This window comes from Protopterus annectens, chromosome 10.part0, assembly GCF_019279795.1.
Source record: "Protopterus annectens isolate FY-2018-M chromosome 10.part0, PAN1.0, whole genome shotgun sequence".
Taxonomy (NCBI): Eukaryota; Metazoa; Chordata; order Ceratodontiformes; family Protopteridae; genus Protopterus; species Protopterus annectens.
In genome coordinates, this window is record NC_056744.1 from 1,257,813,787 (window position 1) to 1,257,840,816 (window position 27,030).

Below are 27,030 nucleotides of genomic sequence, written 5' to 3' on the forward strand. Positions count from 1 at the left end.
TCGACTGTCACTTCCAGTCATGGGTTCAGAGAGATTTGCCTCCAGTTTGGCATTGTCATCTCTTGCATATATTAGTGTTTGGTGGTAGGAGGAGAGGGTTGTCTGTGTACATGAGGCAGTTGTAACATTGCCTCAAAATGTCCAGATTCACCAGCTGGACTAGAGAGTACACCTGAAACTGCCCTTTGGACATGCCTGAATAGGTAAAGTGAGCTGTTTCACTGATTGGCTGGTAGGGACGAATAGAGAGTCTTGTCCTTCTGGACAGTATGGGGGGGGGTCTAGTGCTAGGGTTAGTTAGTGCTTGTTATGAGCTTTGAGCAAGTGCTGGGCTGTGAAATGAATGGTTTGAGTGATAAAGTTGAAAGTTTGTCTAGTTCCAAGGGAAAAATTGAAAAGTACACTTTGTGGAGCCAAGAATTGTTTAACCCTAGCTAACCGGCGCTGCCCGGCACACAAAACCGCGCAAATGTGGTTATTATAGCAGGGAAATGAAAGAGATAGAAATTAGTCCAAAATGGCCAATAAGCTACTAACTTCTGGGCTGAAACCATTCCTCCAGGGACAGATAGGCTGCTCAAAACTCCCCTCTCTCACAGATGAACAGAGAAACTTCCTTCTATCCAAGTAAGGTATGGGCAACACAGAAACTTGTAACACAGCCCTGAATTCAGCAATAACCTGAAAACTGGACTATACTAGTTCAGAAAGGTGGGAAACAAGTACATTTTTTTTGTTTTGTTTTTTTCAGAAAATAAAGCAGATACAATAAAAAAAACACTTTAAATGCACAGAAATGGCTATTGCACTTTAGTGTGTAGCCTACAACAGTTAAACAGATTATTTAAACACAAAAATGACTTAGTTCAAGTGCAGGCAGCAAATAAGTAAAATATGTAGCAGAAACAATATTTTTAAATCACAGAAATGCAAAAAAATTGGCGTTTTAGGCGAAATTAGTTGAAGACAGCAAGAAAATGCAGAAAATTATACTTAATCACTCCAAAGTCTCTCTTTTGTCACTCTGCTGCTGTAGATTCTGCAGGACACCTGGCAGGACCTTGCTGAGCTGAATACAAGCGCAAAAAACTGCACACATATGGTTTTTATAGCAGGGAAATGAAAGAGATAGAAATTAGCCCAAACATCTGTGCTACAGCAAACAAGGTGCACACATTTCACAAAGAAACAGTTCAAATAAGTAGGCACAATAAGCCTTTAACCAGAAATTCCCAGCTCAGGAGGGCAGAATCCAGCCTCTCCTCCCACAAGAGTGCAGACCACAAACCTTCTTAATGTAAAATAACTGGCCTGAAGCCCAAGTGCTTAAACCAGAACTAATGTGCTTTTAGAATAACAGACACTGAGCCTTCAATCAGCAGTTCCCAACTTAGAAGGGTGTAAGCTACATGTCCTGCCACAACAGTGCAGACCACAAAACTTCTTAATGTAAAACAACTGGTCTGAAGCCCAAGTGCTTTAACCAAAAGACCTAGAATAACAGTTACAATTTAATCAGGCTAATACCAAGCAGTAATAAGTGCAGCAGAATAAACACAACTGAGTACTTTTAAGAAGAGGCAAAAGCAAAATAAGGTAATAAAGTAGGAAGAAACACAAACACAGTAAAAGCAGATAATGTGCATTTTTTTTTTTTAAGGGGGAGACAAATGTACATAAACATACTTGTACAAGCTGGAATTATTTAAACTGTACAGCCTGTAATGTATTTCTCAAGGTCTTTTGGGTTTCTATTACCATGAGGGGAATGGACCCCATTCCTAAGTCAAAGAATGATTAAAGTTCATGAAATTAGTCAATTTTGATGTTAGGTAGAAGTGCTCTTCACAGCACCTGCAATGTGTCCAGAATTGACTCCTCCTGCAAATCATACAAAGTTACATGTATCAGTAACATATCTCAGAACAACTGTAAATTATTTTTTATAAGACCATTGCTCCAAGTACTGTCTGGGCATTTTCCTTCCACAATCCCCTCACTTCTGCTTGTAAATCCTGGTATTTTATGGCTCTGTGTCTTTCAGTACGTAAGGTGCTGTAGTCATTGGGTCTAGCAATTTCAGTGATCAATGCCACTTTTGTCTTCATTTCATGGACTACTATATCTGTTTTTCTTGCATCTGTTTTTTGAACTGCTGGAAATTGGTGATTCCATGTGATATAACCATCACCATTTTCTATAATGCTTTGTGGCTCATGTTTCCAGTGCTTGTCATCTATTTCAATATTATCATGTTTGCATAGTACCCAATGCAACAGTCTTGCCACATTATTATGCCTTTCAGTATACAGTCTTTCTACCATTATGTATCTCACCCAGCAACAAGATGTGTGACTGTTTCCAATCCTGCTTTACTAAACCTGCATTTGTTTTTTTCTCCCACATAATGGTCTTTGTAAACCAACATGTTAGGCTGCCAGTATTAAATTTTCATCATTTGATTTAAATTCATCTCTCCTTAACCATTCCTGTATTCAGTCTTGATCTCATCTCCTGATCGACATGAGGTTTTTCCAAGAATTTTCTGTAATTGCAACTATATTTATGCATTGTCCACATTTTAGCCTTCTCCTGATCCTTCACCTTATATGTATGTATGTATGTACTATATATAGATATTTGTGGCACATTCAGTTGCTGAATTATTTTTATCTAATTCTGATTTGATTTCCGTTCTCACTTCACACCGACATGCTTCCGCTAATCAAAGCAGGGAAGCCATCTTAACATATTCACCTCATGTTTTAAAACTTTTACTACGTTTGGATCTTATGAGGTCAGATATGTATGCAGTCCTATTATTGTATATCTATATATGTAATCAATTTTGAGGAGGCCGATACGTCCTTCAGAATCGGGAATATACAGTCTTGGTATACACTAATTTTTATAAATCATTTGATAAGTGTGAAGCATTTTTCTTGTTTTCCTGTCCAACTGATCCAGTATATTTTGGGGTCAGTCAATCACTCCAAAACTATAAGTTAGGAAAGGAAGAGCAAATTGGTTTATAGCTTGGATTTTGTTACTAGATGTCAGAGCTGTTTTCAGTTTTAATTTTAGTCTTCTAAAATACTCCTTGCTATGTTTTATTCACATTTGTTCATGTTTTATTGTTGATCCTTCATCAATTTCCAAATATTTATACACTCTCTCTTGCACAGGTTCTTTTATATCATGTTCCTGTCTCAGACTGATATTTCTTGGTGCTGCAGCTTTAAAGGTTGCTTGTGAACATTTATCAAGACCAAATGACATTCTTAGTTTGTAGTTGTGCTTTCAGTTCAACATCTGGTGAGCTACACACTTTTAAATCATCTAGAAAAAGAAGATAAGTTTTTATACTTTGTAGTTTTCTGGTAGCAAAACTGTAACCGTGACCTAATTTGTTAGGTAGAGAGCTTAAAGGGTTAAGGGCAAGACAAAGGATCAGTGGTGACGGAGAGTGACCCTGGAATATCCCCCTTTGGATTTTTTTCCCTGGAATAATAATTTGTCCTTTATTATGGCTTAACTGCAAAGGGGTTAGCCACTGTTTTATGGTTGCTGTAAAGTAATTGATCAGTGTAGGGTATATCTTACACATCTGTAAACACTCTTTTATCCATGAATGTGGGGTACTGTGAAATTCTTCGTAGTCTATCTATGCCATTCTCCATTATGATTTTATTTAATAACAAATGATCCTTTGTTCCATATGAGTTTCTTTTGTTGCCCTTTTTTTTTCTATTGCCATGATTGAGTTTTCTTCTAAATGACTACAAGCTCTGACAGTATCAATTATATTGTATAGTTTATATACATAGTCAGAAGGCAAGTTTTTGGTGTACAATTTTTAGAATAGCTTGCAGGTTTGGTCTTAAGGAGGAGTATTGTTTTTTGTGTTGTTAATCAGGCTGATATCTGTTTGGGGTGTGCATGTAAATTGTTCTTACTCATGTCCAAATCTTCATGTAAAGATGTTAATACTTTTAACCAGAAGTTAGGTACTGCATCTGGGACTGGGGTTTTCCATTTAGGAGCTTTTCTCAATTTTGTTTAAATTTCTCTGGCCGTTACTTCATCCATTTTCATATCCTGTACATTTGAACTTCTTATACTTTCTTTTACTTCTATCTATTTAGCATATTTTTTATGTTGCACATGATCTTCATAGATATTTCTCCAAAACTTGTATTTCTTCTTTCTTTTTTTTTTTGGGGGGGGGGGGGTGTTTCTATTCCTTTTGCCTTGTTTCCTAATTCTCTATAAACATTTTTTGGGTTATCAGTGAATTGCTTATTTTGTACTTTTCTTTTATATTTATATGTATATCTTCTAAGTTTGTCTGCCTGTGCTGATATCTTTAGTTTACTATAATATACAATAGATCCTGATCTTTTTCCATACTGGACATTGCTTTTATCATGTCTTTCTGAGTATGTTGTTGCTCTGTCTTCTGTACTATTCTAACAGTGACACGTCTTGTCTTAATTACTTTATACTTTTCTCTATTTGATACTTCCATGATGGCATTTCCCTTCTCCCCTTCCTTTCCCTTACTACCCTGTGTTTTTGTGGTAAGACTTTTCTGTTATTAATTTAGCTGCACAGTGATATAGCCTATTTAATTCTGTTATATCGCATGCATGTCTATTAACAGTTCTGATTATTGTGTTTATTTTATCAGACTTCTAACATTTTGTGTCTTATTGACTTTCTGTAGTCTATTTCGTTCATTGTTCTTAATACGTCTACCTGTATTAAATCAAGCATCTCTTCCCTTAGATCATTTTCTTCTATACTGAGGGCACATTTGTTATTCTCCATTTCCTGTGGGCATTCTACATAAAGTTCCAGGGCATCCTCCTGTGCCATATTCTCTTCAGCTTCATCCTGTGCCATCCATTGCTCTTTCATATGTGAACTCACAGGCCTATCACTCCACAACACTGACTGCATCAGAGTTGCCACAGTTTCCTGTTCCTTCCCTTCCTGTACAAGTCCAACTGAACTTTTATACTGGTTTCCTACTGGAGGCTCCAAAGTATCTTCATATGGCAACTGATCAGATGTTTTCCACTCCACTGGTTTCTCTTTAATTTGTGGATTCATTATTCTCTCCTGCTGTGGTGTTATCAGAGTTAGATTTTGTACACTAAATCCTTCATGTTGCAGGTACTCCATGACCTCAGTTTCTATTTCTTTAACTTCCCCATTACTAATCTTCCTTTCTACTTTCCCTCTTTGTTTCCTTACTTTTTGTATTGTAAACTTTTCCACATCTGGATGTCTTTGCCTGTATTTCTCTTCATATATGTGTGATGCTCTTTTTTTATACATATTGCACCATATTAAATTTCTTTCTTTTTGATGTCCATACTTTTTCTTTAGCTGTCTCCTGTTCCTCCTGCTTCTCCTTACTTGGGGGATTCATTTTCTCCAACATGCTATGATATAACGTGTGTTAGGCTATTTACACTAAATCCTTCAATTCACATGTATTCCATAACTTCAACTTCTATTTTTTTAAACTTCTACTTTACTAATCTTCTGTTCTACATGCCCCCTTTGTGATCTTATTTTTTGTATTAGGAAATGTTTCATATCTGGGTGCCTTTGCATGCATTTCTCGATGAATATCCTTGTGGCTGCTTTTTGGTATTGATCAGTTTGGCTTTCTCCTTTGCATAAATATTGCACTATCAGATCTCTGTTTCTTTCCCATGTCCATATTTCTTCTTTATACCTTTCAAAAATCTCTAGATTTTGTTCTTTATATTTTCTCACTTCCTCGGTCACTTCTTTTTCTGAACAGCCCAAGGTTTCTTGATCTATATAATGTTTTACATAAATCTGCTGTATTAATTTAAACAAATCTGCATTTGAAGCTTTTGACAGTTTTTCTTGTGCAAGTATTTTTTTCCTCTAATTTCTCTCTATACTAAATACCTCTGCCTGACTACACTTTGTTTCTCTCTGTCCCACGGGTGTCCCTCAATAGTGTTCACAACTTCCCTTAACCACATTCAAAAGTCCACCAAAAACAAAAAAACCTGAAGCAATTGCTTGCATACAAGAACACAGAGAGTGGAACCCTGTACAAACCAGTAAAAGCTACTGCAAGTCCTACTTTTATTTCCCATTATGCCTCCTGTTTACAAATATATACAGTTTTCCAAAGCTTTCAATTTATTTTATGTTCTTATATTTTATTTATGTTGTATATGACATTTATTTTATATTCCTATATTTTATTCTCCTGTTTATTTTAACAAACATACACAGGTTCCCAAAACTTTGCATTTATTTTATATTCCACCTCCCTGATGCTCTACTAAATCTGCTTTTGAATTCACACAGATAAACAGATGCCTTTACGTACTGACCTGGGCTAGCGGGTTGATTGTTTTTCTCATCTCACAGCTTTCTCCCAGCTTTCTCCAAGTCCTGGTTCATAGCCTCCCCCCTTCTATTGTTCTCTTAACATGCTTCTCCCTTAAGATACCCTCAGCACTCCTAACGTATCTCAATTTCGCAAGAACTATTATCTGGTGAAAAAGGAAACTAATATAAGCTGAGGATTAAAAGTGTGTGCTATTTGTAACATACATATTCTCCCCCCAAAACCTGTGATACCAGTAAGGCACTGTATAACTTACCTGCAAACTACCATCATTTCAGTCTACCTGATTGTTTTTTTTCTTCTTCCAGCTGGGCTAACCCGCTCCATTTGCCCTCACTACACTCGGGCTCACTCCACTCCCCAGCCACCATTCCCACCCTCTCTTTCATTACATTTATACTCTCTACACCACACCCCTTCCTTTTCCTCCAACCAGCCAGTCCAACACCTTTTCTCCTTGACAACCACTCCTTCTACACTCTCCTCCCCTATAGCCTCATTACCTACCCCATCCCCTTCCTAGTCCCATCCATTCCTTACCACATACTCTTACTCTCATCTTGAACCATCCCCCCTACTCTCATAAACTATACCACTACATATCAGCCATACCTACTACTCATTTCCTCTCTCTATCTCCTATCATGTGGCATCTCTATCTGTCTCCTTTCTCTTCTTCCTCTCACTAACAACTTCCTAACATACTTCACTTTGCCTTCAACTCCTCTCTCCCACCATCCCTCATACTCTCACCATCCCTCATACTCTCAACATCCACTCTGTCACCCATGTTTAGTCTAATCATCACTCTTCCCCACCTCACCATTTGACCTCTTCAAAATTACCACTTTTTGTAGCTCATTTCTCCCCACTAGTCAGAAACCTAAATATCCTTTTACTCTGAACCTCAACCCAAGACCTCCCACCCCTTGCTTGCACAATAACTCAACACTAACCCCCCCCCACCTACCCCCTCGTAACAACACTCCCCATCTAAATCACTAAAAATCTTCTCACTAAATATTCACAGCATTGTAAATAAAATAACAGAACTACACTCTTGGATTTCTAATACATCTCCCCCACATCCTAACTCTATTGGAAACCTGGCTTAAAACTACACATCCTCAACTTGGAAATCTTACCTCCAGGCTACAATATCTTTTGCTCAGATAGAACCAATAAGCAAGAAGGGGGGGTGGCTATAATCTACTCTGAACTACTAAACCTGTCTCATCTCCCTATCTCTGTTCCATCTTTCTCATCTGCAGAAATCTGTATTGTTAATTGTCAATTGACACAAAAAAATTGCCATAGGCTCTATATACATTATCCCCAGCAATAAAATTCCAGTCTTAGAGAACTTTCTCTCCTGGCTCACTCAACATGTCCCCTATGAAACCATCACACTTGGAGACGTTAACATAGACTGGTCAAAACTGTCTCCCTCATCCCCTACTCGTAGTCTCAACCTCCTGGATTTCAGCAACACATCTCTACCCCCACTAGAACTAACAAACTCTCTTTCTGTACCTGTCCTTGACTGGATTCTTACCTCCACTCCCAACCATTACCATAACCCTGGCATACTTCCAAACTCTAAGTGATCACTCCCCAACCTTTATTCATAGATTCACCTAAGACTTTCCCAAAGACCATACTTACAGAATGTGCTGGAACCTCACCCACTTTGACCCAGACACTTTTAACTCTAAACTATCTGGCATCAATTGGTTCTTCCTCTACCACCTCCCTCTCAGTGAGGCTGTAAAGTCCTTCAATAAGATTTTCCTTGACACTCTTGATTCTATTACCCCTTCTAGAAAAATCAGAATTAAATCCAACTTCCCCCTGGCTAACAAAACAAACATGAATGATCAGACACAAAAGAGATAACACCTGGAAATCCTGGGTTAAAAATAATTCCCCTCCCTTAATTCAGAAACCACACCAAACTATCTAGTCTTCAAAGATAATAGAGCTTATTTTCCCTCTAACCAATGCAGCTCTCACAAAAATCAAAAAAAAATTCTGGACCTCCATCAACAACCTGTTCCACCCAGATAAACCCACTACTCCCAACCCCTTTCTGCACAACACTGCCACTGACACTCTCCTCAACAACTATTTCATAGAAATGATCCAAAAGCTCACACAAAATAGTACATCTCACCCAACCCCTCTATCACCTCTTAGCAAAACTCTTCCCAGTCCATTTTCTTTTCAACCAATCGCAATTACCACTATTAAATTTCCTGTAAATAAACTTAAACCTTGCTCCCCCTCTGCCAACCAACTACCCTCCTACTTCTAAAAATAGCTGCACAATCCATCACCTACACTGTCACTATACTTACTAATCATTCCATCTCTGAGGACCTTGTCCCAGATATCTGGAAATCCTTTTATATAATCCCTCTGCACAAAGGCGGAAACTTTACTGATCCCTCTAACTTTAGACACATTGCTATCCTGCCCCCCCCTTCTAAAATTTTAAAAAGTGCATCCATACTCAGTTATTCAAACACCTTCTTGACAACAATCTCCTTATTCCTACCCAACATGGCTTTAGACCTCACCATAGCACAGCCACTGCATTACTCTCCTTACTCAAACAATAGCTGAAGCCTGTGACAATAACTTGCTCATCTCCTGTCTATTCCTTGATCTTTCAAAGGCTCTAGCTACCTCTCCAGCAGACAGTAATCTATCCGCTGGCAAACTGCCCTGTCTCCATTCCTCCCTGTAAATACTTGAGTTCACCAAGGATCGATTCTAGGCCCCCTTCTGTTCAACATATTCACTAACAAACCTCATTCTGCTGCTAACCTCTCTCCACTCTTATCACCTTTGCTCACAACATACCTGAACACCTCGCTCTAACTCAACATACCTTCACCTCTGTCGGAACCTGGCTCTCTGATAACTAATTAATACTAAATCCAAAAAAACTAAACTCCTTCTCTTCTTCACTAAAAGACTGGTCCAGCACAAACCCTCTTTCTCTATCACTTCTCTTAATAACACCATCATGAAACCCGAACCCCATACCAAACTACTTGGAGTAATTATTGATGATGAAATAAAATTTGATACTCATATCCAAGAATGTATAAAAAAAGACCCACCAGAAACTTGGACTTCTCTATTGCAACTAGAAATTTCTGTAACCTTATTCCAAACCTTCCCTCGCTCAGTTCCTTCTTCTACCTTGTCTTCTCTATGCTGCCCCTGTCCTTAGTAATGTTCGAACTTCAATTATCACTAAACTAGAGCAAACTTATCACAAAATAGCCAGGTTTGCCTCTAATCTCCCCAATAAATCCCACCACTGTCTCACCCTTAAATCACTCCAATGGCCAGAATTCTCTAAGCAACTACTTCTACCCCAACTTCACATTATACACTCTATCCTGAATGACCCCTCTCCCTGCCTTTCCATCTCCAACCTAGTCTCCTACTACAACCCCCATCGTCACCTTCGTACTTCCAGCAAACACCTCCTTGACATATATAAACCCAATAAAAATGTAGGAAAGTCCCTCTACAAATACTCTGTTGCAAATGCTTAGAACTCACTCTCTCAAAATATAAGAAGCATTTATCAGATTCACCTGTTTAAAAAAGAACTTAAAAATGTTTCTTCAGAGTACATGGTCCTGCCCTTGTCTAACCCCCACTTGATCTAACCTCTTCTCAGCTTTAACTCCTTTTCCCTAGTCTACTCTTTACTTCCTTGTACTTGCCTCGTATACCTTTATACCTTCCTCTCCCCTCACTTCCATAGCATATATATATATATATATATATATATATATATATATATATATATATTTATTTAAAAAAAAGAAAGAAAAAAAATTGATTGAATGGTTTATCTATTTGTATGTAGTTCATGTATGATATTCTCTAGACCTGTCAATATTAATTTAATCTACTCTATGTACAGCTACTCTCTGTTGATTTTCTTATTATGTTTCATGGTGGTGTTAAATTTGTACTCTTATTTTTATTTTTCATTTGACTTTTACTGTAAAAATATGCAACACTTGTGGAGCTTTCCTCTTTGGTCTCCACAGAAAACGGGCCCCTGGCTCCATTGGACTAACCCGGTTAACAAATGTCAATAAATAAATAAATAATATTCTTTTTGCACATTTTCTGTCTGGAAATTCTGGGCTTCTTGCATAATAATAGCAATACATACTTTTTTCTTATCCTGAATAGTCCACTCTTATCATCTGTATGGCCCTTTTATTGGCCAATCAGTTTTTGTTATTTTTGTGGACTACTTCCTTTTATAACTGGGGGGCTATCCTTGACATGAGCCTGGACTAACCCCATTGTAGGAATGCTTCCATATCTTGAGGATTCAACACTGTTATTTTTTCCATTCCTGGCACCAGTGCACCTACCAGAATTGGGCACTTTATATCCTGGGACTTGTCCTTTTTTATTTTTTAACTTACTTCTGTCCATAATATAGGCTATATAAAATACAGTCTATATACCAGTGTCATCTCGGTGAGATTTTGTTAAAAAAAAAAAAACAGGGTCCACCTTGTGGAGGTACTCACCAACATTTCAGGATGAATTCAGTTCCAGCAATGCTACTCTCCTTTGCCTGCTGATTTTATCATGTCTGTGTGACATGATTAATTGACACTGTAAATGGCATGAGCTGGGAATGCCATAGCTCTCTTCCTCTTGCCTTCAAAATCAGGGACAAATCAGAAATAATCAGGGACAATCAGTAACACCTTTTTAAAAATATTAGTACTATTAATATGAGATGTTGACAGCATAAGAGATTATGAATAAACATGCATTTTCTGAAGTAAAACATGTCTATACGTCCTACCCACTTATTAGCATTATTTAGTAAGTGGAATCCATTACCTTTTTCTCCCCAAAGCACCAATTTTTGAAGGTATTAGGAGTGTCAGAGCATTATTTTTAATCAAACTCGGGGATGTTCCTGAAAACCAAGGACAGAACAGATGTATGGCTGAGACCATGGCAAAGGGTGCCACTTGCTAGTCTGTACTTGGGCAGTATTTGTAGATCTCTGGAAATGAAGACTTCTTCCTTTTATGAGAACTGGACAATGAACATAATTAACTAAGTCTTTCTCTTCTTATCCCCTTGGATTTCATAGTACCACAGGTTTTCTTACTAGACAATGCAGATATGTCAGATTGTTACAGAGACAAAATGAGACATCCTTTACATAATGCCAGGCATGATACCTGCTGTCATAATTATTATTAAAAAATGAAGTTTTATTGGACAGACAACATACCTGCCATTTTTCTAAATAGAATAACAGAAACCTAAGCAAGCCCCTGTCCTGGTGGTTTTCTACACAAAATCATTGAAAACCTAACCAAGTCCCTGTCAGTCATGTGAAACAAAATGTTAGCATGTGGACATATTCTTGACCTATGGCAGCAGGCTGTATTGATATTAGCTCATAAAAGGAGGATGTTCAACAGCAGAACCAAACAAGTTAAGACCCATCAGTCTGAGCAGTATTCTTTGCAAAGTCATGGAGCATATCCATAATAACACAGAAGACCTACTTCTGTTAGATATGGAATATGGATTTGTTAAGGGACAATCTTTCTGAAATGATTTGTTTAAATGTTGTAGAGAACTGCACACAGCCAAATACTGCACAATTAATAATGGTAACCATATGAAATGTCAGGATCCATTAGAGCTAGACCTGAAACACAGAAACTAAATGGCTGAAAGATTGGACTTGTATATACTAAGTCAGAGATGCCATTTCTTGGAATATTCCCTTTTGTCTGAGCTCTGCTGATCTCAGAGTTGGTACATAGAAGTTTAAGGGGTGTGAGAGGTGCAGGGGGGCTTGCCACCCACACAAAAATACATTTAAAGGAGAAGAGTGATTTTCAAAATGTTCTCTTCTCCTGTGTTTTTGATCTTTTTTCCAGCTTCTCAGCACTCCTTACCGGGAAAAGCCAAAAGACTCAATAACAACAACAACTGTGTCTGTAGAACTGTTAATACTAGCCAATAAGTAGTTAAACAAGCTGTGCTGAAAGCTTGCCATGGAATATGATATTCAGCACCTACCTAGATGAATTAGCAAGTAATGTTTTCCTAAAATCAGATAAGAAAAATAAATGTTTCCCGGCAGCTGGCTAGTGTGACTGCCATCCCAGTGGAGAACAAGTTAGGCATGACAAAAGTTCACTCTCCAGGCAGCTATGTGTTGAGTGAGGTAGCTATTATACCACACTGCCTGTGTTTTGTGAGCAGACCTGGAATTTGGGGAAAAATATTGACATGGCAGAAAGCAATTTTGGGTCTCTGTTGACTTTGACTTGGATGAAGAAGACAGCCAACCAACAATGGCATATCTGAACTCCTTGAGACAAGCAGTATCCTGCCTCCCAACACACACACACAGACACACACACACACACACACACACACACACACACACACACACCAAACTTCATATACCCAGGTTCCACAGATGTGTGGTTTCATGAGCAGTACTTTACAAGTTACCTGAATAAATACAGCCTTTCTAATAGGGTTATCTCTGCAAGGTACAGTAAGACATTTTTGGCTTGTAGCAGAAAGTGAATTGTACTTAAAACCAGGTTGAATGAACAATAAACTATAAAAAAAATACATTGGTATGCTCTGCTGCAAAAGCTCTTTGTGTTCAATTATTTGTTGCTCAAATTAAATTAAATCTTTGCTGATTCATCCAAAAGCCTGTGGATTACTTTTGATGATGCATGAATACCTATCAACTGTCCAGATTTTTACCTCATATTTTTGGCCTGTTCCTCATAACATTTGTGGTTTTCTGGCAAATCATTGAGGATTGAAATCCCTAAACAATACTAAATGGCAGACATTTGGGTTTCAAATTTCATATGTTTCAGAAAATACATAATGCAAAACCTATTACTCTAGTAACGTTCTAGGGTTATAAGAGTGATATTTAAAATCTGCCACTATTTTTGGGCCTTTGTGTCACCATTATTTCTGGCTTTGTCCATATTTCTTGTACTAACAGGTTGAGAGGTATGGCTGCATGTCATTAAAGGAGATTTTGTGTTACAGTCTGCTGTGAAATGCTACAATAATTGCATCTGTGTTTTTATTTATTTATTTATTCATTTGATTATTTATTTGTTGACATTTGATTACCGGGAAAGTCTGACTAGGTAGAATTCCCAGATGAGGCCCGGGGAGAAAAGCTACAAATTATTACAAAACATTTAAGAACTATAATTTTAAAATCTCCAAAAATAAAACAAACACATCTGCAGTTTAAATAATTATAACAAAATAGACATAAACCCATACAGGTCTGAAGGTAAGTTATTCTAACATATATTTTCTCTTGATTGAATCCATAGATTCATAGTGCTTATCAGTCAGATCCTTATTTACTATATTCAGTTAGGTCAACAGTAGACATGAATGGATTAGTATTAAATAATACTAGACATAATATAAAAATATTGATTAAGGCTCAGTACAAAGTATATGCAATCATTTAATATTTAGACAGTTTGTAGGAATTCACCTTTGATCTATGTTGAACAGCATCGCTACTTAATATTTCTGGGCAAAATAAGAGTGAGAGTTATCTTTTTATATAGCTAGGTCAGTGTATGAATTGGCTGTAACTCGTAACACAGAGTGAGAGAGAAAGTGAGAAGGTGTATGACACATACAAAAATGTGAACAAAGTACATCCAGTCACAAGTATACTTTATGAGGTGTTTAAGTTTAAAAAGAGTACACAGTAACTAAATTAAACATGAACAGATTAGTGAGAGATGAGAATTGCAATTTCACGTATATATACTAATTCAAAAATCAAAACATAGACCATCCAAAACTTTTAAATGGAATAAATGAAATGTGGGAACTATCTAGCACAAATATCACACTAAAAGAAAAGTCATTAGAAATTTTACAACAAGTAGGGTGTTAAGACAGTTACATTTGCACAACAGAGCAGGTGCAAGAGAGACAGGTACACATTAATATCTAAAGTAGATACAACATGAAAGCATATCGGTGGTTAAGAATGTAAAACAGAGCAGTGCCACTGCACAAAAATCGTGGCAAAATTTACTGATATAGTATTCTTTGTCGTGCAAAACATAACAACATATAAGCAAGGTAAAAGGCCAGCCCATTTAGCCAAAATGTCCACTGAAAACCAAGGTAAGATAAATATGTCAGATCAAACTTAGACTTGCAAAATGTGAAAAATAGACACTTTCCAAATCAAAAAGATGAACTGTATGATGGCTGAATTAAAAAGAGCGATAGTGAAGCCCACTATACTGATATGCATACAAAGAATCTGATTCGAAAAGACTTGCTGTCAGTATAAGTGACTTACTCTGTTGTAAGCCTGCTTCATAGATATGTCTTACACCGGAGTAAGTCACTTACACCAAGAACAACTTGTACGTTGTGTGTGTGTGTGTGTGTGTGTGTGTGTGTGTGTGCATGTATATATTTATATATATACATATAGATATATATATATATATATACATATACACATCTCTCTCTCTCTCTCTATATATATATATATATATATATATATATATACACATATACACATCTCTCTCTCTCTCTATATATATATATATATATATATATATATATATGCATGTGTGTGAGTATATGTATGTATAACATGTTTTTTGAAGGAATTGTCTATACTTTGTAAAGTTTCTTTTTTGATTTCACATAGTATTGAAAGTGAAATGTGGACTATAGTTCAGTTTTATTATTATTAATGTTATATTTTACTTTTTAACTATGTATAAATAAAGAAATTAGAGTTGTCTTATTTGGAATATTGAGTTTTTTGGGGGTATGTATGTATATTGTGTTTAATTTTAATTCAGCTTTAGGTATAACTATGGAGGTTATAGAGAAATTGTAATATTTTCATTAAAACAGAAAAGGTATGCATTGGTTTTCTGCATGTACCATTCCTAAGGTGAAATGCAGTCCTTGAGTATGTTATGTATAGCCCTTGCAATAACATCTTGATGCAACCCACACATGGACAGTTTATTGGCTTTGCCCTGCCTGATTGGTTCAGCTGCTTTTATGCACTGAACCAATGACAGGCTTGCTTCCAGGAATGTAGAATCGGTGGAGTGACCCATTCAGAGGTACTGGTGATGTTGGTACTCTGCAGTGAAGATGCAGAACTGAAATAAGATGGATGGTTATTCACTATGTAACTGTATGAAAATAAGGTTACAATTAAGAAATTTAAAGTATATGCTTATCTACTTAGAAAGCAGGCAGACATGTGACATGAAATGAGTTACACAGAGTGCAAAGGAAAATCAGATCAATCTACTTATGAGTACCAAATGTATTCAGGTCTTTCATATAATATTATTAATGGTAAATTAACTAAGCAGAAACAAGAACAGCAGTGTAATATGAATACATACAAGAAAAATGTAAAATATACGTGCATCTCTAGTGATGGTGGAGGACAAATGCTAAGCCTTTTAACATATGTATACTGTGCCCCAATCAAAAAGGCTGTGACATTATGCATCACACTCCAAAGAATGAATTCATGCCTCAATGTCCCATAATGGTGTAAACTTATACTTTATTTCCCAATTACTATATAAGGGTATTTGTAGTATATGCGAGGGGGAGAATGTATTAGGCCCCTGTGTGATTTGAGTTTTGATTCCTCTGGTAAAATAAAATTTTGGTGCTGCAACAGAAGTACAAAAAATGTTCGGGGCAAGCCAAGAGAAACATAAGGTGTACCTGATATGTTTTATCTACAGCTGCTTTCTGGAGTCTACACTTAGAACCGATACATCTCATTAACACTGAACACTCTTAAGAGCAAACATTCAAACAACAATCATTTTAGACTGAATATAAAATGATCAAAACAAACAAACTAAAAGCAGTTCTTTATTTATTTTTGGCAGGGTGGCAATCCCTCTGCAACCCTAATAATTATATATCCCAGATCTGGGATTGTGCAACAGTGAAATAAGGGTGATTCCCCTGACTCGGCTGCACTGCAATCCCATTCAAACGGATGCTGGAAAATATTACATAGAAAAGAACATTCTCTCATATGAGCATTTTCTTTTTAATACATCTGCAAAAAGCATTCACTCATACAAGCATTCGTTTTGACCTGCAGCCATGTACACGCACATACACACACACACACACACACACACACACACACACACACACACACACACACACACACACACACACACGCACACACACAGCTGCCTGCCTGATTGGTTCAGCTGCTTTTATGCACTGAACCAATGACAGGCTTGCTTCCAGGAATGTAGAATCGGTGGAGGACCCATTCAGAGGTACTGGTGATGTTGGTACTCTGCAGTGAAGATGCAGAACTGAAATAAGATGGATGGTTATTCACTATGTAACTGTATGAAAATAAGGTTACAATTAAGAAATTTAAAGTATATGCTTATCTACTTAGAAAGCAGGCAGACATGTGACATGAAATGAGTTACACAGAGTGCAAAGGAAAATCAGATCAATCTACTTATGAGTACCAAATGTATTCAGGTCTTTCATATAATATTATTAATGGTAAATTAACTAAGCAGAAACAAGAACAGCAGTGTAATATGAATACATACAAGAAAAATGTAAAATATACGTGCATCTCTAGTGATGGTGGAGGACAAATGCTAAGCCTTTTAACATATGTATACTGTGCCCCAATCAAAAAGGCTGTGACATTATGCATCACACTCCAAAGAATGAATTCATGCCTCAATGTCCCATAATGGTGTAAATTTATACTTTATTTCCCAATTACTATGTAAGGGTATTTGTAGTATATGCGAGGGGGAGATTGTATTAGGCCCCTGTGTGATTTGAGTTTTGATTCCTCTGGTAAAATAAAATTTTGGTGCTGCAACAGAAGTACAAAAAATGTTCGGGGCAAGCCAAGAGAAACATAAGGTGTACCTGATATGTTTTATCTACAGCTGTTTTCTGGAGTCTACACTTAGAACCGATACATCTCATTAAACACTGAACACTCTTAAGAACGAACATTCAAACAACAATCATTTTAGACTGAATATAAAATGATCAAAACAAACAAACTAAAAGCAGTTCTTTATTTATTTTTGGCAGGGTGGCAATCCCTCTGCAACCCTAATAATTATATATCCCAAATCTGGGATTGTGCAACAGTGAAATAAGGGTGATTCCCCTGACTCGGCTGCACTGCAATCCCATTCAAACGGATGCTGGAAAATATTACATAGAAAAGAACATTCTCTCATATGAGCATTTTCTTTTTAATACATCTGCAAAAAGCATTCACTCATAAAAGCATTCGTTTTGACCTGCAGCCATGTACACACACACACACACACACACACACACACACACACACACACACACACACACACACACACACACACACACACGCACACACACACACACGCACACACATACACACACACACGCACACACACGCGCACAAGCACACACACACACACACACACACACACACACACACACATAGATATTTGGTCTTCATCTGTGTGTTACTGTACAAATTGTGATGCTTCTTTTTTATTTTATTTCACTTTGAATGTGGTGAGCATTGTTGCTATAAATTTCAATATGATGAGTATCTCTGCCATAATGTGCAGTATTTAATCAAATAGTCTGTAAGAGATACTGCTGCAGGAGCAGAATATGCAGATTAGAAAACACACACACACACACACACACACACGTACACATTTATACTATTAAACTTGTAGAAGAAAACTGATAGTACAATCAATCTGCCTAAGGCTTGGAATGGAAGGCTGGTACACCGTCCCCCCCAACATAAAACATTTTCCAGTTATCTTATAGGTGTCTGAATTACTTAGATGTTTTGTTTCTACAAATTAAGACAAGATTTCACCCTATATGTTTATATCACTGAGTAAAATAGTATTTTTTTCATAACAAGTTTAAACCTTACCCTTCAGCTCGGGATTCTAAATCTTTACTTCCTTTGTCCTTCCTTTTAGTTCAAATTCTTTACAAACCCTACTCTTAGTTTTAATTTATTTCCATATTGAATATCCCCATGCTGTCTATCCTCTATTTGTGTGAATTATCTTTTTTTTTTTACATATAGTCATTCTTGTAGTGTTCCTCTGAGTATTGTCTACCTTCTTTGTTTTACCTGTTTTGTCTCCAAACAGGAAAGAAGTAAGACCTCACAGTAGGGATAAAAGATGCTTAGCAAAGCCTTAAATGCATTATGTAAGCCATACACAGTATCCCATTACAGAAAAATAGATGCATAAAAATAAATGGACATGTCAGCTCCAAAGCAGACTGACAAGCATTTATTTCAAATGACAATGGTGAATGCATAAGGGCACTTTTTATTAGAGAGTATAGTCTTACAACCTGTTAGAGAATTCAGGGATATGTGTAAAACATAGTATAATTCATGCTGTTATATAAAAAAGTCAGGATGTTGTGCAATGTGTTTTACAAACAACCATACAGACCAGCTGAATTTTGTCTTCTGTGAAAGCATGTTTCTTTTATTTCAGTGTCAATAATTCTACTGATAAACTGCAATTATACCAGTCATTTATGCACGATACTGAATGATAAGAGAATCTGGACTACTTCTATTGTATTGTGCTTTGATGTTACTGCCTCTGGTCATGACTGCCAAAAAAGTCCTTTTTGGATAAGACTTTTCACCTTCATGGCAAAATAAATGTTAACCATGTAAAATACTAACTATTAATGGGAAAGTTGTATTGTTGATCTAGATCGAGTTATATCTGCTCATACTTAAAAACTGTAATTGTTCACATTTACTCACTAAATGGCCATCCTAGCCAAATATATTTCAAAAAATGTCAACAGATTTACTATCTGTAACAACCACATTTTGTATTTCACAGCTTTTGTATAGCTGCACCAATAATACAGATTAAGAAAGTAATCTCACAGATGCCCCATAATTACATACTTTTATTTACCACTTCTGTCCTTCCTACAAATTGGTTCTTTTCTTGCATTGTTTGTGTGTTTTTTCATAGTATTTGTTTATCCATCCGCATTTTTTGTAAAACTTTATTTTGTTCCTTTACTAGGGTTCTGAAACTTCAATGCCTAGAAGGTGGGATTTGGGAAGAAGGTGCATGTGTCTCAATTCAGTGCGAGTCTCCTCCACCTGTCTTTGAAGGAATGTATGAATGCACTAATGGCTTTGAATTTGGAAGTCAGTGCACCCTGAACTGCGACAATCAGTGGGATGCGGTAAGATAGCATTTTTTTTGCTTTGCTGTTTATTTCATTTTTTAGACTTCAGCAAAAGACTTTTTACCAATTTTTAAAGCTATCTGAATTTCAGAGATGCTGAGGAAATATCTACAGCATAAGAAAACAGTGTGGTTATTTTTATTATTTTGATGAGCCTTTTAATCACATCAAGCATGGCAATTACATTTTAATGAGAAAAATATGAAATCTAGTGGACATCTACAAAATCATGAGATTTTTCCAAAGAAATAAGTTTAAATAAAAGTTTACAGTATACCACATAGACCTTATGTGCTTTATTATTCAATGTACCTTTTATCTCTGAATACAGTTAAACACCAGTACTGTAGTAAACAACGACCTTTCCTGTTGCTGTGAAATAGTTAACAGTGACTGAAGGTTATACTGTAATATCTGTAATTTTGATATGTTTATGAGACTATACGACCTCCAGCTCCCACAAGCACATCCTTCTGAAATCAGCCTGAAAGCTTAACATTTATTGTCTTTAAGTATAGCAAGTCACTAGCTGAAATCTTGTTGCAGTTAGAATGGCCAAGTGTGTGAAATGCACTATCAGAAAATAACTAAGGCAGTGTAAGCAGATACTCATCTGGCCAACAAAATCCTTTTTCCATGCTAGATCATCTTCAAATCTTGTCCTCTAGGATGTTTTTTGTGTTCACTTTGTATCAAGGGACAATCAAATACATGGGTTACACCATCATTTTTTAAAGCTAACAATCTAGGCATTTCCTGTGAACAGTCATTGTTTTCACTTCACATTGTTTAATGTTCTAACACTGTCTTGCCTTTTCTATCAAGGAAAGCTACCACCTCCAGTATATAACTGTAGACATACCCAAGATGGCATAATGCATCCATGGACCTCTACCCACATTAAGTAGCCAAGTGGAAGAACACAAATTACTAAAAAGAGAGATAAACAATTTATTTTATTTATTTTTTATTTTTATTTATTTTACATTTGTTGACCGAGCTAGTCCAGCTGGATATATGTCCATTTTCAGCAGAGGCCCGGGGAGAAAAGCTCCTCGAAAACACAGTAAAATTTATATATAAAAAACAATATTTCACAGGTACAGGTACAATACAAGATTAAGCTATTTTATACATGATAGATTTTACAGATGTGGGTAAATTAATATATAAGCAAATATGTTTACTTCAAAGCACGTTTGATTGCAGAATCATATGACATGTAACATTTGTTAACATAGGTAGGTATTGTTAATGACATTTTAGGGATATTGATAGAGATTTTAATCAAATATAAGGCCTGTTATCTTTATGGTTCTCAATAGGCAATTAGTATATACAGTTAATAAGACAGGTGTCTTTGTAAAAAATAACATGAGTAGTTCGTCTGGGGTCACACAGGGGCATAACCAATGGGATTTAAGAAAGGTTTTCAGCCTGCTTTTAAATTGTGTTAGTGAAGAAAGGGAGGTCTGGTCAATGGGGATAGATGTTCTATCAAACATAAGGAAAATCAACTGCATAAAACCCATATTTCTCTATCAAACATAAGTAAAAAAACAACTGTATAAAACCCATATCAATGATTATGCATAATAAATAATATTAACAAGTCTTTCATTCTTCCATGTCTAACCTTTAAATTGATATTCAGCACTATAATGAATGCATTATAGATGCAAACTTCTTGATACATAACAAATATGCTGTCCTTTAAGTAATACAAGATGCATGGAATAGAAGAAGAGTTATAGAATAAGATATCTGAATAATGACGCATAATTAATTTTATGCATAGCTTTATTATAAATGCTCCTTATTCTGTTCCAGAAATTCGGGATATCTTTGAATGTGTACATGATCTTGAGATATAGAATAATAATAATACTACACTGAAAATCAATGGCAAGTTGATCCAACAACAATGGTGAAATACATTGCATGTCTTTATTATCTGCCTCCACTTAATGACTACCCTTCCATTATTTTTACCCCCCCCTCACCCAGCACATAATGCCATTCCATTCACCCAGCACATAATGCCATTCCATTTAGTTCCTTATTGACTCATTCATGGCCCATTTGAAGAGAGTGCCAGTCCATTCATCATTTACATTAATGTACCAAATTTACTTCCAAAGGATTATTCCTCTCTGATCCTGAAATTATTACTATTATTAATATTCTCACAGACAATTTCAGAGCTATTCTCTTACACTGCCAACCATCTCATCCTCCCAAAATCACCTTGAACCATCTTATAGCTGCACAATCCAAAGTCAGAAATATCTGTGACCTGATGATATTCCTGGCTATCTGCTTGCACCACTCAACAAAACCAAAAGTAAACATCTTCAGTTTAATCTTTCCTTTTGTTAGGTCTCTGAAACATGGTGAATGGACATAGCAGTACATTTGAACAAAGATATGAACAAATGAGTACAGACCTTTAATCAGATTTAATCAAGAACATACTTCATTCATACATTGGCCTTCAGTTGAATGAACCTCACTTATTCCTTGTTTTCATGATTACATACTTTTCCACCTTTGGTTCTCTTGTTTTCCAGATTATACTACTTAATTCCCAGCATTTTCTAAAATCTTTCTTTTGTTGACTGTCCATCTGTATTTGTGATTCTTAACTGTACAGTACTGCAGGTACTGTTCACATATCAATTTCATTGTTTTATCCCAGAGTCTCAGTAGCTGTTTTATAGTGTTTTTTCTTTCCTGTACATCTTTAGCTCTTCCTCTGTTTGTAGTTTTTCACTTGGACTTCAAAGCCTTTTTGTTCTATTGCAAAATGTTCTTGAATATAGTCTCACTGTATTCTCCATTCAAAGTGTATTAATAGCATATTGGCATTTCCCATGTATACTTCACATTCATGTTGGCTTTCCTCCCATTTGGTTTCTTTTTTTTTTTTACTTTCTCTGATTTCAGACTTATGCTTTGAATACCTCAGTTATTCCCTTTGCTCCAAATTGTTTTTTTCTTACAAAGCTTCACTTCTTATAATCCTCAGCTTTCTGTTATACTTCCAGTGCATATTGTTCTAGTTCTCTTCCAGTTCTGACAGTGAAACATGCCTCTGTGTGAAACTTCTTATTTCTACATAGCTTTTGAAATCTCTCCCAACTTCTTTATTTCTACAAATGTACCTCCTGTGATCTTAAACAATAAGCTTTCTTGATTTCATTCTTTTCACCTTTTCCTACTGTCCTACCCTCTTTTCTCGTCTTGTTTTCTCCCACCATCCCTTCCCTCTTTCATCTTTCAACGCCTTTAAAATATTGACCATTTCATTTTTCTCTTTATTTTTACCCTGATCTTGCTTCTCTACTTCCTCTTTATCTTTTATTGGCACCGTTTCTTCTCTTAGTGTACTGCCCTCACTTTTGATTACAATCTATCCATAAATGCCCAATATTGTTACAGTTATAATATTTCAATTCACATGTTTTGCATCATGACCTGTTTCCCCATAAATATATTTCCTGTTATCACAATTACTTATGAAATGATACTCTTTTCCATAGAAAAAGCATGTTTTCGGTTGTTCCCAATATTTTACAAAAACTCTGTTATCCAATACATATATAATAGTAGGGATATAAACATTTTTTTATTTCTCCATTTTCAGTAAACTATGACAGTCCCATATTCCATAATCCTCTGTTATCATGCACTTTGGTGATGTCATTAACTTCTTTGCAAAGTTTGCTTAAACGACTCTTTAAAGTCTCCTTTTCAACTTCACCTTAAAACTGAACACGTATTTTATTTTTTGTTTCTCTGTGAAATGCTTTAATCACATGAGAATTCCATAGATACAGTTCTTCTTCTAGATGAAGAACAGACTCAGTATCAAAAATAATGTCACAAAATGTCACTTAATGAATAAGAATAAAAGCTTTTACCTGCTGAGCCTTCACTGCCAATTGCACCATTACATTATCCATTTCTTTTTCTTCTTTGTTCTGAATTCTCACCATAAATGTACTTTTATTGTTGACATTTACTTTCCTCATTTCTTCTCTCATCACTTTCCCATCAGTTTCTTTAACAGATTTGGCATATAATTTGTTTGTATGGTAATCTTCTTTCAAAATAGCTTCCAGCTCCTCTGATTGTATTTTGTCTATAACTGCACCACATGAAACATCTCATCTACTCTCTATCTCACTGTCCTCATAATATCGCCCTGACTCTCTGTTAGTTTTGGTAAACAAAAGTCTCAAGCTTCCACTGCTTTGCTTGTTCAAACATGCATCTAGTTGTTATGAACAGGTGTTTGGATTATTGTTCTATATTTTTTCCAACATACTGATTATTTCTAACAATTACAGCCATCATGTGTTGTGAAGGCATCTAAATGTTTTCATAAATGTGTTTACAGGATCATTGCATGAAAGAATGTTTTATCCTGCATGTCCTTTTCAAGTGTGACAAAGAGAGGAAGCCAAACTGACTATATCTGTATCGAATTATGTTGTTCTAAATGGAATTTGTAGGTTAACAGAGTGGTGGGATCTGTAAATAGAAAAAACTACCATCGCCCAAAAAAACTACCTCTAACAGTAATGAATTTGCAACAGCACTAAAAGAAAATCTAAGGAACTCTTTGATCTGCCTCTGCTTAAACCTTACCCGACTCTCTTTTCTCTTTACTATTTTTCTTCATTCCTTTACCCTTACAGTTTTTTATCTAAGTACTTATCTGTTTTCTTCTAACTTTCACATGAACTTCCTTTGTTTGTCTGTACAATTGTATCCTATTGCAGACTGACCTATATTGTACCTTCATTTTATACATTGCAGTTTGTATGTAATATTATTAAGTACTTTATAACTATATTTATAGCTTTGTATAATCATTGTACAATCTTGACTGTTACTATTTTGTATCACTTCTTTTTTGAGGAACTTTTGTCCCTGGGCCTCCGCTGAAAAAGGGCTCAAGGTTAGTCAGACATTCCCAGTTAACAAATGTCAAATAAATAAGTAAATAAATAAAAAATACATAAAAAAATAGATACATACTATTAAACGATTGTATAAATTTACATGGTGATTCTTTTGACATAGTCTGCATAACATATGGAACCTTGACAAATAATATACTTTTAATCCCATTTAAGCTTTCTTCATGGGTCTTGAACATAATGAATGTTTGCTGGTTATTGTTTATAGCCAAATATCAGCCTGGGTAAATTCATATGCCTAAGTAGTTCAAAGTTTTAATATGCTATAATTCAGGCATATTTTTGCTAATAGGAAGATAAACCTTGGGATTTCAGGATATTTCTCTTCACCCATGCTAATTGTCCAAAATGTCTTTATCAGTTATCATGATGGATAGAAATTCTGATTCAGTGACATTGGCCTGATTCTCAGCAAGTGACCACTTACACTAAGAGCAGGCTCACAAAAGGTCTTTTAGAATCTGGCCCCTGTAGTAAGCCTGTTTATAGATAGGCCTTATACCATAGTAAGTCACTTACTCAAAAAGAAATTCTTTTGGAATCAGGGCAGACTTAACACTGAGAGCAACTATTTTGCAATCTGGCCCAAGCTATAGCCACAACAGTGAAACCTCATTAACACCTCATTACTATATCTCTGGATCAAACAGGTCATAGCAGATCATTCTAGTGCATGGTATAGCAATTCAGACACACACACACACACACACACACACACACACACACACACACACACACACACACACACACACACACACACATATCCATACATGTCCATACAAATACATACACAATGACACGCCCCTACCACCACATTTTCCTTGGGTTTATCTGCTCAGTGAATACACCATAGAATGAGCAACCATCATCTGTTGATGCTGTTCACTTTTCTTTCACTTAGAGCAAAATTTATTATTAGCTGAGCAAATCAGGAGCTGCAAATATTTCTGTGGGAGAGTATGTAGCTAACTATGGTCACCCTGTTGCGTTCAATCACTTTATGCTCGACATTTGGTTTTATGATACAAGGACATGTGTGTGTGTGTGTGTGTGTGTGTGTGTGTGTGTGTGTGTGTGTGTGTGTGTGTGTGTGTGTGATGCCCTTCTTAGTGAAAGCAGTTTATTTAAGTGACTTGCTCAGGCCCAAACTCTGTACCTTGACTACAGGAAGCAAGAGCCATAATCCTCCACATCAGCTGCCAGCCCTCTGTGTAGGTGTCCTGCAAGCATGTAAGCTCCCTACAAAAAACAGTATTCTATATGCAGTAATGTTTCTGATTTTTGTATGACTTTTGCATTGTTGAATAAAAGCTGCTGCAAACATTTATATTGTTTGTAATTGTCTTACTTTATTCATTGCACAACACGGATGAATGGATTAATTAACAGGCCTGAACTGTGTAATGTACTCTAACCATGTTGTATTTTAGTAATATATTTTGCAGTAGCTTCTTCACAGCTTCCAGAAACTGTAAATAGGTTGATATTTGAAGGTCAGATAGTCTCCCTTATTTGTAGTGATAATCAGAACAGTTTGATCTTCAGCATATTACTCAGATGCATTCTTCTATGCAAGATCGGACTGCAAAGAATTTCTGCCTTTAGTTAAAAACTGTTATTCTAGTAGTTAATGTAGAGGCTTAAAACTCCACCTTGTTAATGGGCTGCTCCCAATGGCAAAGATGCAGGATTTGAATCTTTCCACCTTAATTTTCCTGCTGTTTAACATTGACCAAGTTACTTAACTAGGCAGTGCTTTGGAGCAATTGAAAATTTTGGCTAGGCTTCTGAATGGTCTCCTGGGATAAAGCATTTAGGAGCTGCATCTGTCCATTAGTAGTACAGGGGACAGTCCTGGGGTAAATTTTCTGTTTCCCATCCTTAGATCTAAGTTGCACTTGAAGATGGACAAGGATGATATTTTTTTGTGACTGGAGACTCTGTTCCACAGCAGCGTCATCCTATGTGAAATATACTTGTCCCTCCAGACTGTTCTTTTGATGTTGTAGAAGAGGTTTAGATCTGTAGACTGTGTATGTCTGATGTCATTTGATTTGCTGATATACAGTAAATCCATCAATAATGGGTCAGAAGATACCTTGTATGTAAAACACAGGTCACCTCTTAGAATTCTATAAGATACTGAGTACAGTGACAGGACTTTAAGCTGGTCCATGTAGAACATGTTGTTTAAGCCTTGTATCCTTTAATAAGATGTATCTGTGGGTGTTCCAGTTGTTGCATGCGTGTGGACAAATACATACCAAAGGAGGC

At 36.2% G+C, this 27,030-nt stretch overlaps 1 protein-coding gene and 1 long non-coding RNA gene across 2 annotated transcripts in view; one reads left to right on the forward strand and one right to left on the reverse strand.

Moving 5' to 3' along the window:
* The window catches only part of PAPPA2 (pappalysin 2), a 2,663,723-nt gene that overhangs the window by 2,180,274 nt on the left and 456,419 nt on the right, over positions 1-27,030 (forward strand). The window contains exon 17 of the mRNA XM_044085971.1: positions 19,600-19,765. Coding sequence (XP_043941906.1) covers positions 19,600-19,765 — 166 coding nt within the window. The remainder of the gene's footprint in view (positions 1-19,599; positions 19,766-27,030) is intronic.
* Positions 1-27,030, reverse strand: part of LOC122813576 — a 541,961-nt gene that overhangs the window by 131,735 nt on the left and 383,196 nt on the right. The window lies entirely within an intron of this gene.